Below are 19,995 nucleotides of genomic sequence, written 5' to 3'. Positions count from 1 at the left end.
TGTAACTGGCACTGTGGGTACATGTGTATCTGACACTTAGGGCATATATGTAACTGGCACTGTGGGGGCATGTGTATCTGGCACTGTGGAGCATATATGTATCTGGCACTGTGGGGACATGTGTATCTGGTACTGTGGGGCATATATGTAACTGGCACTGTAGGGACATGTGTATCTGGCACTCAGGGCATATATGTAACTGGCACTGTGGGGGCATGTGTATCTGGCACTGTGGAGCATATATGTATCTGGCACTGTGGGGACATGTGTATCTGGTACTGTGGGGCATATATGTAACTGGCACTGTGGGGACATGTGTATCTGGTACTGTGGGGCATATATGTAACTGGCACTTTGGGGACATGTGTATCTGGCACTCAGGGCATATATGTAACTGTCACTGTGGGGGCATGTGTATCTGGCACTGGGGGCATATATATATATATATATATCTGGCACTGTGGGGACATATGTCTATCTGGCACCGTGGATGCACATTTTTGGTGTTTTTATATGTATGTGGCACTGTACTGGGGCATTAGATGTACTGTATGTGGCACTGTACAACATGACTAAAAACGGGGTTATGACACAAGGTCATACTCCAACAAATGTCATACCGAAAGGTGTACGCACAAAAAGGTTGTGTGGCTTTGTAACAACTAGGCAATGCCCACATTTTTGTCTGAGAATTTATCTCCATCCACTTTATTTCTCTCCAAGGCTTATTACATAGACCCCATAATCTTTAGGTGTATGGCCAGCTTAAGAGACCAGACCTGCCCATCTATGGAACCTGTACAGAATGTGATGGACCTGGCTAGTTTTCCATCAAGAAAACCTTTATACAAAATTAACTGTAGATATTTAGTCATCCCTTATATTACCATGTCCTAGGTTATCACTTATCCCTATTTAAATTATTTATTTTTGAGACTCTTTATGAGTCCAATAATGTGATTGTAAACAAGTGTAGGAAGAGAAATATTATTACACATGCTGTTGTAATTAGTGGACAGTCTATGGATGGAGATAGGCTTTCTTTATTTATCAAACACAGTAAAATGTAAAAGAAAGTCACCTGTATGCAGCTCCTTTATGTACAGTTAGGGAATGATATTGGGCAATATCAGTAAGATGTAGGTATTTTGTAAAGTGATCCACTGAAGTCGCTGACAATGCACATGGTAATGGTATGATGTCACAATAGCCATCATAATCAAAGTACTGGTAACATGCTAGAGTCTATACACAGCATAGGGAGATGTTCATCTGCATTGTGCATGGAGGTAAATGATTTTCTGTTGTTTCTAGGGGTCTTTGTAAATGAGGCAGCCATGGCATGTTATGAAGGGTACACTCCTCTTTTCTTACAGATAAGCAGCAGTTCCTGGTTAATATCAGCTGTAATGTGATTCACCTGTTAGATCACATACGTAAGAAGCTGCAGGTACCAGTCACAGGTAACCAGTATGGTTATTATATTATTATCATGTACTGTAGATACAAAAAGAAACACATTTTTCATCACAAACTGACATTTAGCAGAGAGGATCCAGCATTTTACAGCTAATGATCGTCACATCATAATTAGTACTGGCCATAAAGAAAAGCGCATTAAGAATGGCTAACACATAAAGTATTAGATACATGTACGGGATCATTCACATCCATGTGCTTTTCATCCATTTTCATACAATGGACCAATCACATATTCATGTTGGTTGGGTACGGTCCTTGTGTTAAAAATATGCTATACTTTTCTCTTACTGGCACGCATCGTTACACGTATATAGGTGTGATATCCCACTAACTTACTAGTAGGAGCTGTGGAAGTGCATGTGGGACTTTATTGGTTAATATGTATGCTTTGGACACAGAAAATGAACGGTAGTTACAGTAGGACTGTACTGCATGGGCCAGATGTACTAAGCTTGAAAAGTGATAAATATCACTGTGATAAAGCACCAGCCAATCGGCTCCTAACTGTCATTTTTCAAACACAGCCTGTGACATGGCAGTTAGGAGCTGATTGGCTGGTGCTTTATCACAGTGATATTTATCACTTTTCAGGCTTAGTACATCTCCCCCCATGAAAGAAGGCAGCTGGAGCAGCTGCGATGCGGGACTTGCACTTGAGGCTGAGGACTGGAGCTGGCATGTGCTGAAAGAGTTAACTGGCGGGCAGGGGTGTGGCGAGGGTGGCTCCGGTGGAGCGCAAGTTTGGGGCGCCGAAAAAGTTAGAGGGCGCGTTGTTGACCACCAACCCCCTTCCCACAGGCCACTTTACTGACAGCTGCAGAGCAGCAGGAGGAGAAGCAGAGGGGGCACACACTGACTTGGACTAGGTAGGGAACAGGGCAGACCAGAGGCACCAGCAGGAGACACTGACAGCCTGCACATGCCGGAGCTCTTCCCACCCTCTTTATATGTCTCACTGTCTGTTTGTAGCTGTGCAGCAGTCCTGCAGCACCACTCTCTGCCCCCACTGCTGCAGCACCTCTCTCTGTGATCCGGTTGACAGGTCAAAAGGTCGACATGAGTTTTTCACTGTTTAAAATTTTTTTTTGTACTTATTCATACTTGACGATCCACATGGACTACAATTGGGACCGGTAACCTGTGCCGAGCGCAGCGGTAGCAGAGCGAGGCACCTTGCCCGATGCAAGGTGACACAGTGCACTAATTGGGGTTCCCCGTCACTTTACGAAGAAAATTACACCAAAAAAAGTCCAAAAACCCATGTCGACCTTTTGACCTGTCGACCTAGTACATGTCGACCTAATGACCATGGTAGACCTAATGACTGTCGACCAAAGTTGAATCGACCCAACGACCCATTCCCCTCTCTCTTTCCTGGAAGCTGCAGCACATCTCTACTTCAGATGCTGCAGCAGTTCTCTCTGCCCTAGTTGCTGCAGCACTTCTCTCTACATTGATGCTGCAGTACCTCTCTCTGCTCCAGCTACTGCTGCAGCACCTCTCTCTGCAGCTGCTACAGTACCTCTCTGTGCCCCAGCTGCTGTACCTCTCTGCATTAGAAGCCACAGCACCTCACCCTGCCTCTCAGGCTTCTGCAGCACCTCTCTCTGCCCCTCAGGTTGCTGCAGCATTTCTCTCTGCCCCTCAGTCTGCTGCAGCACCTCTCTCTACCCCTCAGGCTGCTGTGGTGTAGCTCTCTCTGTCTCTCAGGCTGCTGCAGCACATCTCTCTTTGCCCCACAGGCTGCTGCAGCAGAGCTCTCGCAGCCCCTCAGGCAATTCCGGGACATTATTTTCATTGACGCATAGTGGGATTATCAGGTCTGGGAGGGAAGTTCTGGGGTATTTTCATTGAGTCTTTGGGGGGTTTCAGGTCTGTGGAGGGGGTCACATTTTAGGCATTATTTTCATTGAGGATTTAGAAGATTATCAGATCTGCTGGGGTAAGATTTGGGGAATTATTTTCATTCAGAGATTGGGGGGTTATTTGGTCTGTGGGGAGTCACATTTGGGGCTTTATTTTCATTGAGGAAATGAGGGTCGTAAGGTCAGGTCAGTCAGGGCATATATAGTGTTTTTAATTTATTTGAATTAAACAAGTAAATACCGTAGTTAAATACTTCCATAGCGGCTCTACCATGGTGTAATGTGTATAACAGGCTCACCCGTGTGGAGTAACGAGTATAAGGGGCTCTACTGTGTGGCATAATGTGTATAAGGGGTATTATTGTGCCTATTCTGAGGCCACGCACCTTCTCAATGAAGCCATTATTTATTATTACCAGTTATTTATATAGCGCGCACACATTCTATAGCAGTTTACAGAGAATATTTCGCCATTGACATCAGTTCCTGTTAACCTACCTGTATATTTTTGTATTGTGGGAGGAAGCTGGAGTACCTGAAGGAAACCCACGCATGCATGAGGAGAATATACAAACTCTACACAGTTAGGGCCATGGTTGGAATCGAACACATGAACTCAGTGCTGTAAGGCAATAATGCTAACCATTACACCGTCTATACTGCCATGCCCCTATATTGTTGAGGCAAGCCTTTGGCACGCACTGACCCTATTTTAAACATGGGGGGCACCCAAAGGAAACTTTCGCCCTGAGCTCCACAAGGTCTAGAACCGGCCCTGTCACTAATTTGGGATTTTTAAATATTGTTTCTTTTCAACTGTAACAAACCCCCAATTCAGTAGAGGGGAGGGGGCGCAAAAACATACCTTGCTCCCGGCACCGTGGTACCTAGCTACACCTCTGCTGGCGGAACAATGAAGGACCTTTGGTGGCAGTTGTTGTGGGACATTTTGTGAGAGGGAGAGACAGGGAGTGACCGCTGAGCAGAGTGTGCTGTTCAGCTAGATTTTGGAAGAAGCCCAGTTCCCGGTGACCGGGATCAGTGTAACGGCAGCCAAGCAGTTCCTTGTCGCATGTGGTGGTGAACAGCGGCAGAGGTGAGCGGAGCCATCTTCTGGGGTCCGTAAACGGCGACGCAGATGCTTGGTTTCCCCTGCAGTGGGCCTTGAAGCACTTCGTCCAACGAGACCGGGGCTTGTGAGCTAGGTGGAAACCAAATTACACTACCAAGTGCATTAAAAGAGAGAGGACAATAGCAGGAGACTCAGAGTCTGCTGAATTATCGTCAGAGAGTGAGACAGGCAACACATAGAGAGACTTGTATAACCTGTCTCATGGCCACAACTAGGGGAGGCTAGGGGGGCATGCTACCTGGCCGCCGGATTGTAGGGGGCGTCAGGAGGATGAAAGAACTGAAGTAAATGGTTCTGAAACATTGAAATATACAATACTGACTTTGTGTCATCTGTATTAGTCGTCGTGAGTGCCGCCTATACAAATTTCTATATGAACCAGTCTCTGGCAGGAGCACAGACTAAGGAGGGCACCGTCGCAAGTTCATTAAAAGGCAAAGTGGAGTGCAGGCTACTGAGATATAAAAATATATATATATATATATATATATATATACACATACATAGTCAGTCTCTCCACTCAGTCACACTTCACGTGGTGTTGCCTGCCAGCCCTCGCTGTACACTCTATTTAATCAAATTCCCTATATTATTTAGTTTGTATTAACTGCTAATATATAGTGCTAGACATGCCCAGTAGGCGGTGCTAGACATGCCCAGTAGGCGGCCCTAGACACGCCACTCCAGACATGCACCCCCTAATAAAATGTGCTGCGCACGCCTATGACTCCAACAGGAACTACTTAATTGACTTAAGCTAACATATGGGGCCCCATTAATATAATAACTTAAAGTATAGGGGACTATTGTTAATAGTGTACTGTAGATTGTTAAGGTTGTTAATTATTGCTGTGTTATATTTGCATTCTATTTATGAAAAAGGTGTGTACATTTAACCTAATTTTAATGTAATATATATGTTAGAAGCCACCTCTGGTGGGTCTGTGTAATTGCAGCCTGACTCCTATGCCTTCTGTGTGCAATCCAGCTGCTACATAATTAGGCCATTAGCAGTAGGCCTTGTGTGTCAGGCTGCTCACCTGCAGTGACTCTCCCTATTTAGGGGGTTTGTCCTTTTTGGCTTTCCTGATTGGATATTGTGGGGCAGATTTATTAAGCTTGGTGAAGTGATAAAGTGGAAGGTGATAAAGGACCAGCCAGTCAGCTCCTAACTGTCATTTTTCAAACCCAGCCTGTGACATGGAAGTTAAAATCTGATTGGCTGGTCCTTTATCACCTTCCACTTTATCACTTCACCAAGCTTAATAAATCTGCCCCTGTGTCTTTTATTACACAGCCTGCTAAGGACCTAGGGGCTGGTTATACTCAGTCTATCCTGACAAACCCTGAACAGTTTGTGTAATCCTGCCATACATGGTAGTGTGCTTTAGTGTCTCATTTGTCCTATGTGTCTGGTTCTTCCTTCTGTGTCCCAGTCTGACTCCGGTTCCATACTTGCCTTGCCCAGCCTCCCACAGCAGCCTTGTCTATCATAAAAACCTGGGGGCATCTGAGTACTGGGCAGACCTAATCCTCCCGGGTAAGGCGGCTACTATAGGTGAAGTTTTTGGCTGCAGGAGGCTAAAGGACTGCTGGGCAAGAGAACAGCGCCACCTAGTACCACCCTAGTGGCGCCTCTAACAATATACTGTTGTATATATTAACTACTTTAAAGTTCTTACAGGTATACATTCAAGATCTCGGCAGTCGAAATACCAACGCTGTAATCCTGACCAGGGTCCTTATTCAGCTTCAATCGCATTGGCGATGCGATCGCAATTTCCTGTTTTCAGGCCCCATGCGCAGGTCCCGTTCTACTCATACTTGGGCCGGGAAATGCGATCACATCACATTGACGCAAACGCCTCTGCCTGATTGACTGGCAGAGGCATTTGTGGGATGGTTGGGGGTGGTGATGCAATGTAGCGGGGGTGTGGCAGCGAAAACGGGTGCCAGGTAAGATGGCCACACTGCACCTGCCTTCGCGGCCAGGCCAAACAGGGAGGGGACTTCACTTATTTTGCGGGGTCTGCGATGCAATTTTATTGAATTGCGATCACATTGCTGGCAGCCATAAGCATGCTGGGCAGCATTGCCCTGTGCTGGGTGGCCCCCAGCATGCGATTGCTAGCAGTTGCAGTTTTGCTAAATTACCGATGCCGGAATACCGAAGGTAAGTATAGGCGGAAGGGTTAGAATTTGGCTGCAGATTGAGGTTAGGTTTAGGCACTAAAGGAGGAAGGTTAGGGTTAGACTGCGGAAAGTGGATGGGTTAGGTTTATGCACCAAGCGGGAAGATTAGGGTTAGACTGCAGAGAGGCGAGGGCTTAGGTTTAGGCACCAAGGGGGAGGTTAGAGTTAGGCTGCGCTCAGGGAGGCTTAAGTGAGTAGGTAGAGTACTTACCTCACCCTTATCGGGATCGTGATCATTGGGATGCCGGCATCGGTATTGTAACCGCTGACATCCCGTCCATCAGGATCGCATACTGATCACCTCTTACAGTGATAAAAGCCTTTTCAGAAGTGTTCTAGGTGAATAAAATTACTGTGGAGCAATTGTGTAATTGATGACTATGTGTAACATGTAGTGAACTGTATGGTGAATTAGAAGAGGAACCTGCCTTCCTTTTGATACTACAATCACCAGGAGCTGGTAAGGAAACTGAGAAGAAGTAACATACGGTACTAGAAACTCTAATACTCACCGGAGTATTACATAGGGGTAATATGTTTATTTGACCATAATTCCCAACAGTCAAACTGATCTAAGACTATGGGGGCTATTCAGAGTTGGTTGCAGATTTTGCAAAATCTGCAACCACTAAAATCACATACTGGGGGCCGCCCTGTGATGTAATTACAATTCTAATTCGATCGCATTGCAAAAAAACAGAAATAGAGGTTGACCCCTGCCTACGCAGCATGGCTGTGTAAGCAGGTGGTCCGGCACCATGTTTTTATGGGATACAGAGATATGTAAAACATACACTGTTAGGATTACCTGAGGACTGGAGTTGGAATACACTGCAGAATAAGTACACTGTCCTAAACTACAGTAACTCCTCTATATGTTTATATACCACTTGTATTTGCTTTGTCTTGTTTTGTAAAAACTCATCCACTCGCTACTCGTGAAAAACAGCTTAGCCGTGTTTTGCATGTTGTGCCAAATTGGTAAAAAAGCAAAGATGTAAGTGGACACATCTGTACTTTGTTATGCACTGCAGAACCCTTGTGGTGCCATATAGAGTATCCCTTTTACCTTGGATGCTCATGGATTACACAGGTTCTGTGGCTGATTAAAATCATGTGAAATGTAGGCTTGAAGTCAGCCAGCAACAGGACCTGTGTAATCCATGAGCGTTCCAAGTGAAAGGGATAATATAGTCACTCTATAGAAAGGATGATAATAATAATAATAATAATAATAATGATATACCATGCCCTTTTCACAAAGCAAATCCCTTTAACAGAACGAACACAAATGTATATTTACTAGTCATACTTGTAAATTTACTTGTGATGAAACAATGCAAGGTTAGCGGACATCATGTTGTCTTGTCCTTACAGATACCATAGACCTGTGTGATATTCAAGGCTCATTACAGTTCTTCTGCTTTGTCAGAAATTTTGCGGAGAGAGCAGATAAATATGTCAGCCCACGTGAGACTTATTATGTATGCAAAATAGAGAAGGGGGAACCAGGTTCAGTATCTTATATCTTTCAGCCATTCCTTCAATTTCTCCCAATTTAAATCCCAATTGTGTGCTCAATCTCTTTCATTAGTTTCTTATGTAACTGCTATCTAATCTTTATGCCATGCTGTTCAATTGACTCCATATTAAGCCTGTGGTTCAAACTCCCTAAAGAGCTTGATATTGAAAACTTATGGTATGGATTTTATCTTTAATAACAAAACCTGTAACTGAGTACTCACAACACACATGCATATATGCTAACAGTGGAGCTGTTGAAAGGGTTGAAGACAGTACATAATCTAGAAATAACTACTAACCCCTGTGTACAAAATATCTGATGAGAAACTGGTGTATATGTAAGATCACCGTGACCATGTAATAGTGCCGACCAGACTCACTGTAACATTGTAACAGTGCAGGCCATTCTTACGGTGACTGTGTAACAGTGAAGACCAGGCTCACTGTAACACCATAACAGTGCAGACCAGGTGTATGGTGACCGCGTAACAGTGCAGACCAGGATTACGGTGACCACATAACAGTGCAGACCAGACTCACGTTAACATTGTAACAGTGCAGACCAGGCTTACGGTAACATCGTAACATTGCAGAACAGTCTTACAGTGACTGTGTAACAGTGCAGACCAGGCTCACGTTGACCACGTAACAGTGCAGACCAGGCTCATGGTGACCACGTAACAGTGCAGACCAGGCTCACTGTAACATCATAACAGTGCAGACCAGGCTTATGGTGAATGTGTAAAAGTGCAGACCAGGCTCACATTGACCACGTATCAGTGCAGGCCAGGCTCACAGTAACACCATAACAGAGCGCTCACGGTGATGCGTAACAGTGCAGACCAGGCTCACAGTGACTATGTAACAGTACAGACCAGGCTCACGGTGACTGCATAACAGTGCAGACCATGCTCACGGAGACCGTGTAAAAGTGCAGGCCAGGCTTACGGTGACTGTGTAACAGTGCATGGCTCCAAAGATAATTCATTAATTTCAGGTTCCAAATATGAACATTGTTACAGAGAAATAACACTCCTGCTGTCCAGTCCGGAACCTGAGATCACAGGTACGAGCTCCATTTTATCGATCTGTCTAATCTCTCAATTAAATATTGAGTGATCATAATGATTAATATTTACTTTCACCCTATTTTACACAGATGCATTGAGAGCTCAGTGTGAGTTCCTGGAGAAGAGTCGCCCCAAACTTCTCAAGGATTCTGGAGCCAAGTGGTTAACGGCTCTTGACTTGCGTAAGCAGCTCTATTCTGCTCTGCCGCTGCCGACTGTAAGTGCCTACACCTTAAATGCGACAATGTACTATAAAGTTAACGAATAACAATATATATAAACATTAATCCAATTGTAGTTATGTTGAACATTACCTTAAATTAAAATAAAACTGGTGTAACACAAATATCCTTGAACACCTGTACAAGCAACAAAAATGTACTCTTGCTTACTTGTGCTAGGACTGGTGGTAAGAATATGTTATTCGACATTTTATATTATTATTATTATTATTATTATTATTATTATAATAGCCTTTCTTGTGAAGGCTATGAGCTAGTTAAGAATCTGTGTGTTGTTCTGCCTCTGCTGTCATATTTCTGGGACTCTGTACTCTGGCCAAGTCTAGTGATATCATCCCTATTTGTGAAATATTTAATAAGCCTAGCTGAGGAGCACTGATCTATAGATAAAGTCACCTTTAACCCTGGGCAAATACCAACCCCAGATCCAAGAGAGCTTTTAGTGAATGGCCTGATTGCACAGCAGACCAACATATTGGAGAAATATGGTTTAATATTATAAATGCCTGAAATAAGAGTTACATGTCTTTTAGACCTATCTAAAAGGCCAGACTATAGCTTTTGTTTTGCCTGGTTCAATTAAAGTTTTGTTGTGGTAAAGAGTAGAGATTAGCGGGCTCGATAAGATTCGGTTTTGAGAACCGTGTAAAACCGAGTAAAACCGAATCCGCTCATCACTTTTTATGTGAAAAAAAATCCACCCGAACTTCAGGGATCCGAGGAAATCAGAGCGCCAGCTTCGTTTTTCCCGCTTTACTCGGACTCCAAATCATGACAAAACGTCATCATCCCGTTGTCGGATTCTCTTGAGTTTTGGAGTCTACATATGTCCCTGCAGCAGGGATTCGGGAGACATTTCACAGCAGATGCCGGAGAGCTGTGTGCCTCTGATGTCTGTGGGGGTTGTGAGTCCCCTATATAACACTGGGTGCAAAGAAAAGGTAAAGGAAAACCAGCGCTAGTTATTATATAAAATGAAATATAGGGATGATGCTAGACTGTTATGACATTAAGATATTTAATATAAAATAAATTGATAATATAATTTTAAAAAACGTGTTCAAAAGTTCATAGTGTAATTCATTGTATATCAGACAGTCTGATAGTGCAGCTGTAGTGCAGTGCTAATATATTTTTTTGTACAACTGATGTGACTGCATTTGTTCATAACTTCATGTAATTAAGTGCTGAGTCCACAGGTAGTTTTCAACCATTTGCCAAAATTAGTTAAAACATGTTGTTGTTTTTTTCATTTACTTGTACAACTGGGGGTAAATTTACTAAGGTGGGAGTTTTTTAGAACTGGTAATGTTGCCTATAGCAACCAATCAGATTCTATCTATTATTTTCTAGAAGCAGCTTGATAAATGTTAAGTAGAATCTGATTGGTTGCTATGGGCAACATCTCTAGTTCTAAAAAACTCCCACCTTAGTAAATTTACCCCCTGGTGTGTGTTCACAACTTCACATAAATAAGTGCTGAGTACGCATTGTTCATTTTCTTGTATAACTGCGTTTGTTCACAACTTCACATAATTAAGTGCTGAGGCTGCAGTGAGTTGTCAGTCATGTGCCAAAAAAAAGTAAAAAAATAATTCTATTTGATTGTACAACTGCTTACTGTACCGCACTGTGTTTGTTAACAACTTCACCTAACTAAGCACTGAGTCCATGTGAGTTTGCCAAAAAAAGTTTTCAAAAATTGTTCTTTTGTTTGTACAACAGGTGTGTGCTGTACCGCTCTGCAGCTTTGTTCACATAATTAAGCGGTGTGACTTCCTGCAATGTTACTTGTCATTTGCAGTGTTAAAATAAAATTGTTCCTTTTTTTTGTTCAATTTGTGTGCGCTGTAACCCATTGAAATTTTCTTCACATAAATATTAGCTGTGTGACTCCCTGGTGTGTGAGCTGTTATTTTTTTTGTACAAACGGTGTGTGTTCACCGATATGGATAATGATCAGTCAAGAGAAGAGCAGGAGCAGCAACCAAATACTAGTGCTGCAGCTGCTGCTAAGAGTCATGACGATACTAGTCCTTCAACGTCACCTACTAAAGTCGATGTCCAATGGCATAGAGTTTAAGTCAGGGCATTTGAAATAAAAAAAAAAAAAACCAATATTTTACAGTGGCAAAAAAACTATAATAAATGCAAAGTTTACTGCAGAAAAACAAAAAATTGCCAACATGCCATTCACCACATGCAACTGTCAGTACAGCATCTTCTTCTGCTTCTAATGGTGATGGAAGTCCTTCTCACTCAGTGTAGAAGAGGTGTAAAAAAAATTACAACCGGAAAATCAGTGCTGAAAAAAAGTACACTAAGGTAGTACGCGTAGAACAGACTGTATTCAGAAACATCACAATTCACAGAGGAGAGTCTAAGTATGTCTACGAGAGCTATGTGTGAACCCAACCTTTCTGTTACTGTACTCATAGAGAAACCTCCTTCCACTATTTCTGCACCCTCTGCAAACATGGGGATTAGTAGCACAAGTAAAGGTGGTGACAAAGAAATTGAGGTTGCCACTGTGGAAGTGCAAAAGGATGAGGGGGATATTTGTGTAGCTGATGCTAGTGCTGATGAGGATGTTGTTTGCGTAAGTCAAGCACCAGTGTAAGCAGTTCTTGCCTATGATAAGAAAAAAGCTCATTGTCATGCCTGGGCATAAAACCAAAATATTCACATTTTATGTGTGGAATTATTTTTACCCAAATCCTGGAAACACTTGTTTAGCCATCTATATTGTTTGTAAAGCCACAGTAAGTAGAGGTCGGGACCTTAACAATCTAGGAACCTCCTCTCTGTTACGTTATGTCATTTACAGCGAGTTCATGGAAGTTTTTGGGAAAATCAGAAACTTATGCAAAAAAATAACAAGCAATCCAGCATCAGCTACCTCCCTTCTTTCAGCTAGATCCCAGCATCAGCAATCTCCACAACAATCATCATCATCATCATCAATACTCTCACTAATGATCGAAGGTAGTTCTGCATCCAGTTTGATATGGACTAGTACAAAATCAATTTGTATTAATAAGACCCAAGTGGGTTAATTGGTGTGAAGAAAAACCCACTCACTGGATTCACACTGCTATCATGCCAATTGTACATAATCGGATACCAGCATGTCACAATTGTCCGCACTTACTCTGTTAGTTGTTTATATAGGAAATTAGAAATAGAATCAGCTGAGATAGAAAATAATTAGGTCAAAGTGGTGATACTGTTGTTAGTGTTTTGTCCGAAAAGCCTCTCAGTGCCTTCCTACTCCATTGGGTATTCCCTGGAGGTCTCCCATCCAGGTACTGACCCAGCCCACCACCGTTTGGCTTCCAAGATCGGACGAGGTTGGGCATATGAGTTGGGATTTGGTAGTAGAAGATTATGGCCGATGGTACAGACACACTAATGAGAGTGCACCGAAATGTAAGATGGTTGGCCCATGTTCAAATGGGAATGGCAGACCCGGCCAATTGGAAGAAAGAAAAAAAGAAAGAGGGGAGGGGAAAAGGAGAAATTGGGTGGGCATGGGGGAGAAAAGGTAGGAGGTGTGGAAAGGGGAGATGGAGAGAGAGAAGAGGAAGGAAAGTGAGGAATAAAAAGGGGGAGGCAAGGGAAAATATATGTTATGGTAAGAACTTACCGTTGATAACGGTATTTCTCCTAAGTCCACAGGATCCACAGGAAAACAATGAGATATGATGGAGCAACAGTGGATTTGCACCAATCGGTCAAAGCTTTTCCGACCTCCCAGCATGGAACGGGCCCGTCCATATATATTCCAAAGCTCAAGGCAGGAGCATCATAGATAGCCCTAATCAGGCGATAAGCACGCACATGCACACCCTTCAGTACAAGAAGGAAGAGGGTAGTGAGTAAAAGGATCCTCAAATCAGGTGCATCAGGGTGGGATCTGTGTGGATCCTGTGGACTTAGGAGAAATACTGTTATCAACGGTAAGTTCTTACCATAACGTATATTTCTCCGGCAGGGTCCACAGGTTATCCACAGGATAACAATGGGATTTCCCAAAGCAATTTAGTGGTGGGGGCGCTCCTGATTGGACAGGAGAATCCATCGCCCGAATTCAGCGTCATGAGAGGCAAAGGTATCCAAGGCATAATGTCTAATGAATGTGTTAATGGAAGACCATGTGGCTGCCTTACATATCTGTTCTGCTGAAGCACCACGTTGTGCTGCCCATGATGGACCTGCCTTACAAGTAGAGTGAGCAGAGACATTAGCTGGAACAGGGAGATCAGCCTGAAAATATGCTTCTGAAATCGTCATCCGAAGCCATCTTGCCAGCGTCTGCTTATCAGCAGGCCATCCTCTCTTGTGAAATCTCTTTCCAAAGGGGACTCTTGAGAATCTCTTTCTGATGGCACTGGTACGATCCTCGTAGATCCTTAATGCACGGACCACGTCCAGCGATGCATCTCCCGCAGAAAGGCCCGGTACCTGGAAAGCCAGGACTACAATTTCTTCATTAAGGTGGAATTTAGATACCACCTTCAGGAGATAGCCAGATCTGGTTCTGAGAACTGCTTTATCTGGATAAAAAATAAGAAATGGGGAATGACATGATAATGCCCCTAAATCTGATACTCTTCTAGCTGACGCCATAGCCAGTAGAAAGAGAACGTTAGCTGTCACCATTTAAGATCCACTTTATTAAGTGGTTCAAACAGGGCAACTTGAAGGGTTTTCAGGACTAGACTTAAGTCCCAGGGCACTGTAGGAGGAACAAAAGGAGATTGAATGCACAGCATTCCCTGGAAAAAAGTATGCACATCCTGTAAATTGGCAATTTTCTTTGGAACCATACAGTCAATGCCGACACTTGCACTCTCAAGGAAGCCACCTTCAAACCTTTATCCATTCCTGCCTGAAGGAATGCTAAGACCCTGGAAACTCTGAAAGACTTAGGGTCCATTTTCCATTCCCTGCACCAATGAATATAGGTGTGCCATATTCTGTGATAAACGTGAGCTGAGGAAGGTTTCCTTGCTGTGAGCATAGTTTGAATTACCTGTTGTGAGAATCCTCTTGACTTCAGGATACAGGTTTCAAGAGCCACGCCGTCAAAGACAGTCGATCCAGATGTCTGTGATAACAAGGAACCTGCATCAGTAGATCTGGACGTTGAGGGAGCAGAAGTGGAACATCCATCGACATCCTCTGCAGATCTGTGTACCAATGTCTTCTGTGCCAAGCCGGAGCTATTAGTATCACGGCACCTTTTCCTTCCTTTATCTTTCTCACCAGCCTAGGTAATAGGGTGATGGGAGGAAACACATAAGCCAGATGAAAATCCCATCTACCGACAGGGCATCCAAAAAGATCGCTCTGGGGTCTTTTGTTCTTGACCCGTATTTGAGTACTTTGTTGTTCAGCTGGGATGCGATGAGATCTATCTCTGGCAACCCCCACTTGTCTACTAGAGTCTGGAAAACTTCCAGGTGTAGAGCCCATTCGCTTGCCTGAATGGCGTGTCGACTGAGAAAGTCCACTTCCCAGTTTAGGCCTCCAGGAATGAACACTGCAGACAAGGCTGGATGATGAAGTCCTGCCCACTTCCCAGTTTAGGCCTCCCGGAATGAACACTGCAGACAAGGCTGGATGATGAAGTCCTGCCCACCTTAGTATGTGACTTACCTCCATCATTTTTCGGCTACGAGTTCCTCCCTGATGGTTGAGGTACGCTACTGCTGTCGCATTGTCCAAGCGGATCTGGACTGTTTTTTCCCGAAGAATGTCCTTTGCCTGAATCAGTGCCATGTATATGGCCCGAAGTTCCAATATGTTTATTGGCAGGCAACTTTCTTCCTTGGTCCATTGCCCCTGAAAACACAACCTTCCTGACACTGCTCCCCAGCCCTGGAGACTGGAGTCTGGTGTCAGAATTTCCCAATCTGATATCCAAAGGGGTCTCCCCTTGTCCAGATGGGATGTCTGTAGCCACCAGGCTAATTACCTTCTTACTTCTATCGTAAGAACCATAGTCTGTGTTTTTATCGTCTGATGCAACCCATTCCATTTGGCAAGAATCAGACACTGCAGAGGCCTCGAGTGGAATTGTGCATACTCCACCATGTCGAATGTTGACACTCTCAAACCCGACACGCGCATTTCTGCGTGAATGGATACCTTTTGACTGTGTAACAAGTCCTGAATCCTTGACTGGACCTTGGATATCTTGTTCAGAGGTAAAATTACTCTTTGAAGACTTGAATCCAGCACAGCCCCCAAGTGAGTCATCTGTTGTGACGGAACCAGAGACTATTTTGTCCAGTTTATGAGCCACCCATGGTTCTGCAGACACGTTATTGTCTGTTGCAGATGACATAAGAGCAAATCCTGCATCTGTGCCATGATTAAAAGATTGTCGAGGTATGGAAAAATTCTTATCCCCTGCTGTCGGAGATAAGCTGCCATTACCACCATAATCTTGGTAAATACTCTGGGAGCTGTGGCTAACCCAAAAGGTAGGGCCTGGAACTGAAAATTCTGTTGGAGGATAGCAAACCTGAGATAGCACTGATGGGACAGTGCTATAGGAACATGTAGGTAAGCATCCTGTAGATCCAGGTATACCATATAAACCCCTTGCTCCATGGCCAAAATGATGGAACATTACGTCTCCATGTGAAACAGTGGTACCCAAATGTATTTGTTCAGTACTTTGAGATTGAGAATGGGCCGAAATGACCCATTTGGCTTCTGCACTAAAAACAGGTTGGAGTAAAAATCCTGTCCTCGTTGTGCAAGAGGAACTGGAATGACTACTCCTGACTGAAGCAATTTCTGAACTGCTTCTAACAAAGCCCTGGCCTTCATATCTACCCGAGACGGGCTGGTACAAAAAAAACCTTCGAGGAGGGTGCTTCTTGAAGGCAAAACCATAACCTAGAGATACCATTTCCTGCACCCAGGCATTTGTTGTAGACTGCTGCCAGATATGTGCAAACTGAAGAAGTCTGCCCCCAACCCTGGGGTCCCCCAGGTGGAGGCCCACACCATCAGGCTGATGGTTTATTATCTGTTTTCTCAACTGGTCCTCTGGCAGTCCAATGCTTTTTTGTCTTACCAGACTTGCTGTATTGGGCATGCTTGCCATCACTTTTTCCTTTAGCTTTTCCTTGAGACCGAAAGGGCCAAAAAGCCGGAATTTTAGGTCTGAAATTGTATGTGAAAGGAAACTTGACCTTCTTGGAGTCTGCTTCTGACTCCAGAATATCTGTCAATTCTTTACCAAAAAGAATATCTCCAGAAAAGGGTAATAATTCCAAAACCTTCTTAGATTCTGAATCAGCTTTCCACATACGTAGCCAAACTGCTCTGTGAGCTGCTATTGTTGAAGCTGATGTCCTGGAAGCAATAGTACCCATATCCAATGCTACTTCTTCCAGGAACATTGCACCCTGTTTTATATGGGATTTTTGCTCTATAGAAGCTATAGAAAAATCCCCCTCCAATACATCAGCCCAGGCAGCCACTGCCTTTGCCATCCAAGCTGAAGCCAAGGCATCCACCATCCACTCTCCTATCCATGACATCATTTAATGATCTTGAAGGCAAAGGTAATGTAGATTTTCGCACTAATCGAATTACATGTGTATCTACTTTAGGAGCCACCTCCCTTTTTAAACAATCCCCAGCTGGAAGAGGATAATTGGAATTCCATTTCTTAGGAATTCTAAATTTCTTATTGGGCGTAGCACAAGCATCTTCCATAATTTCCGTCAGCTGATCAGACCCTGGAAACTCAGTCTTAACTGTTTTGGGACGTTTAAACACAGGTGCCTTGTTTTTTAACACAGGCTCTGCTGAATCCTCTAAGGATAGAATGGCTTTCATTGCTTTAATTAACTCAGCTATATCCACTGAGCTGAGACCTTCCTCCTCCTCTTCGTATGCCGAAGTAGAATTAATTGAGCTTTCATCTTCCGATGAATCCTCGTCTGAATCATATGTAGCCTGTGAAGGTGAAAATTTACTTACCACTGGTTTATCAGCTTCTTTCTTTTGAGAAGCTGCTGCTGGAAGTGATACACCATAGGACGGGGAGCTGCATGTAAGGGTTAATAGTGTAACCTGTCCCTGGTACAGGAGTTGGAGGAATTATCCGTCCAGCTATACTGGATACAGTCTGTGCAAACATAGCCCAAGGTGGATCCATCTGCACCTGAATCTGCCTTGTATTTTTCATTAACCCATGATGAAAGCTAAAACAATTTGCACACAAACCATCCTGAAGCAGATCCTGAGAGGATAACACAGCTTTGCAAGACAATCATGATATGAGTGTTGGTGTTGCTGTGAGTGTACCTTCCTCACCTTTGCCACTCTTAGACATGATAAATAATCAGCAATTCCACAGTGTACTACACAATTTGTGACTGTAATCACTTTAAATTTCTTAAAGTGATATACAATCCGACCCTACCCATGCACCAGCATTGAGGATAGGAATAAACAAACTGACAGAAATATAGTAAGGTCAGCAATCACACTAGCAGTCAGTCACATGTTATACATTAGTATAATAAGCAATATGAGCACAACATCAACTACAACTACATTTTAAGTATGTAGGGGAACATATTACTGCATCATGTTTAAACAGATCTAACGTATTCAGACGCAAATGCGAAAGAAACAACAGTAAATGTATGCAGACTCATTTGCAATAGGCACTTATCTAACTATTCGTACTCATAAAGTAGATAGAGACTTAGTGCTGTATAACCCGTACTCAGTAGAGTGGGATACAGGGAGACTCACCTCGCTTCCAGGACTGATCAATACGTAAGCGAACGTTGGGTTTATCCAGAAGCCACTCATGTACACTGCCGCTCCATGAACCAATAGTGAACACAGACGCTTAGTGAACACGGACGCACCAGTCACACAGCCGCCTATCCTGCGACTGCGTACCTTACATGTACAGCGTCTGAGACGTGAGCGTGAAACAGTTCATGGCAGGAGACTCGGAGGAAACTGGTCATGAACCGGGTGGAGGGGCAACCAGGAGAGCATCTGACTCTCCCCTGCTGACATCAACCCTAGGGATTGCGGCCTCATACTATTCCTGGTGCCTCTGATGTCTAAGGCCTAGCACTGGTGCACCCGAGGTGGCAGCTGCGTCAGCGACTGTTTGGTGGTTTCCTCCCAAAACAGTGCGGCTGTGTCCGTATTCCCCTTCTAAGCGGAACCAATGCCTTACCTTCTCCCCATGTTCTGGCCACAGCCTGGTAACGTCTGCTGGACCTGCTAGTATATCCGACACAGACGCCCGCAGAAACAGCACTGTACTCATGGGTAAGCGTTGTCACGACCCGGCAGAGAGTTGTTGGAGCGACTCTTTCTAAGGTACGTATAAGACGCTGTTTAGAAAGATCACCCCAAAAAATAGTATGGCTATAAAAATAAAATAAGAAAGCTTAGGGCTGTTGAAAACCAGCAGCCCTCTGACCGTGGTCCGGCTCCTGCCGCACCAAACAAAAAAACAATTTGCCTGAGCAAGGAGGCGGGGATATATGGACGGGTTGCATGCTGGGAGGCCGGAAAAGCTTTGACCGATTGGTGCAAATCCGCTGTCGCTTCATCATATCCCATTGTTATCCTGTGGATAACCGGTGGACCCTGCCAGAGAAAGGAAAAGGTTGTGGATCTGCTGTCCACGTTAGACAGGCGTGCATGTTCCCCTATCTATGGCAGGGTTTCAACCGCCTGAATCGCGAATGAGAGTCCACTGAATAAGTTTAGAATGAAAAAGCAGTAGATAGATAAATAGATAGATAGATAGATAGATAGATAGATAGATAGATAGATAGATAGATAGAGATCTCTACAATTACAGTTTTAAGGTAATATGCTTACCTATATAATTGGACAGTCATATAAATTATATGTCCAGATAAGGGTAAAAATCTTAGTTATCAATGTATCAAGAAGGAGGGACCCAGTAAAGATAATAGTTGCACATTCCCAATGATCACTATATCAAGATAAAGCTGTGTGATTAATCCAAAGGATTGTTTTGGAATTTAAAAAAAATGTATTAGGGACAATGGTGGTCATTCTGAGTTGATCACTAGCTGCATTCATTCACTGTGCAGCGATGAGGCAAAAAATTGTCACTTCTGCGCATGTGGCACAATGTGCACGCGTGACGTACTATTACAACGAACTAGGTAGTTTCACACAGGGTCTAGCAAAGCTTTTCAGTCGCACTGCTGGCCACAGAGTGACTGACATGAATTGGGCGTTTCTGGGTGTCAACTGACCGTTTTCAGGGAGTGTTCGAAAAAACGAAGGCGTGGCTGGGCGAACGCAGGGCGTGTTTGTGACATCAAAACTGGAACTGAACAGTCTGAAGTGATCGCAAGCGATGAGTAGGTTTTGAGCTACTCTAAAACTGCACAAAAAAACTTTGTAGCAGCTCTGCGATCCTTTCGTTCGCACTTCTGCTAAGCTAA

The 19,995-nt window shown here is 43.8% G+C and overlaps 1 protein-coding gene across 4 annotated transcripts in view; it reads left to right on the top strand.

The window, feature by feature from the left end:
- Nucleotides 1–1,182: 1,182 nt before the first annotated feature.
- The window catches only part of C8HXorf65 (chromosome 8 CXorf65 homolog), a 43,035-nt gene continuing 24,222 nt past the window's right edge, over nucleotides 1,183–19,995 (top strand). Inside the window, exons 1-5 of one of the 4 annotated variants that reach the window (XM_063935624.1) lie at nucleotides 1,189–1,289; nucleotides 1,377–1,463; nucleotides 8,050–8,142; nucleotides 9,194–9,262; nucleotides 9,356–9,483. In XM_063935624.1, coding sequence (XP_063791694.1) covers nucleotides 1,265–1,289; nucleotides 1,377–1,463; nucleotides 8,050–8,142; nucleotides 9,194–9,262; nucleotides 9,356–9,483 — 402 coding nt within the window. In that variant the 5' untranslated portion in view covers nucleotides 1,189–1,264. Of the gene's footprint in view, nucleotides 1,290–1,376; nucleotides 1,464–8,049; nucleotides 8,185–9,193; nucleotides 9,263–9,355; nucleotides 9,484–19,995 lie in introns of all 4 variants that reach the window. The other 3 variants (XM_063935623.1, XM_063935625.1, XM_063935626.1) reach the window with 3 other exon arrangements.

The sequence above is a fragment of the Pseudophryne corroboree genome, chromosome 8, assembly GCF_028390025.1.
Source record: "Pseudophryne corroboree isolate aPseCor3 chromosome 8, aPseCor3.hap2, whole genome shotgun sequence".
NCBI classification, from domain to species: Eukaryota; Metazoa; Chordata; class Amphibia; order Anura; family Myobatrachidae; genus Pseudophryne; species Pseudophryne corroboree.
Note: the sequence above shows the minus strand (reverse complement) of the source record. Positions and strands in the feature narration are given on the sequence as shown.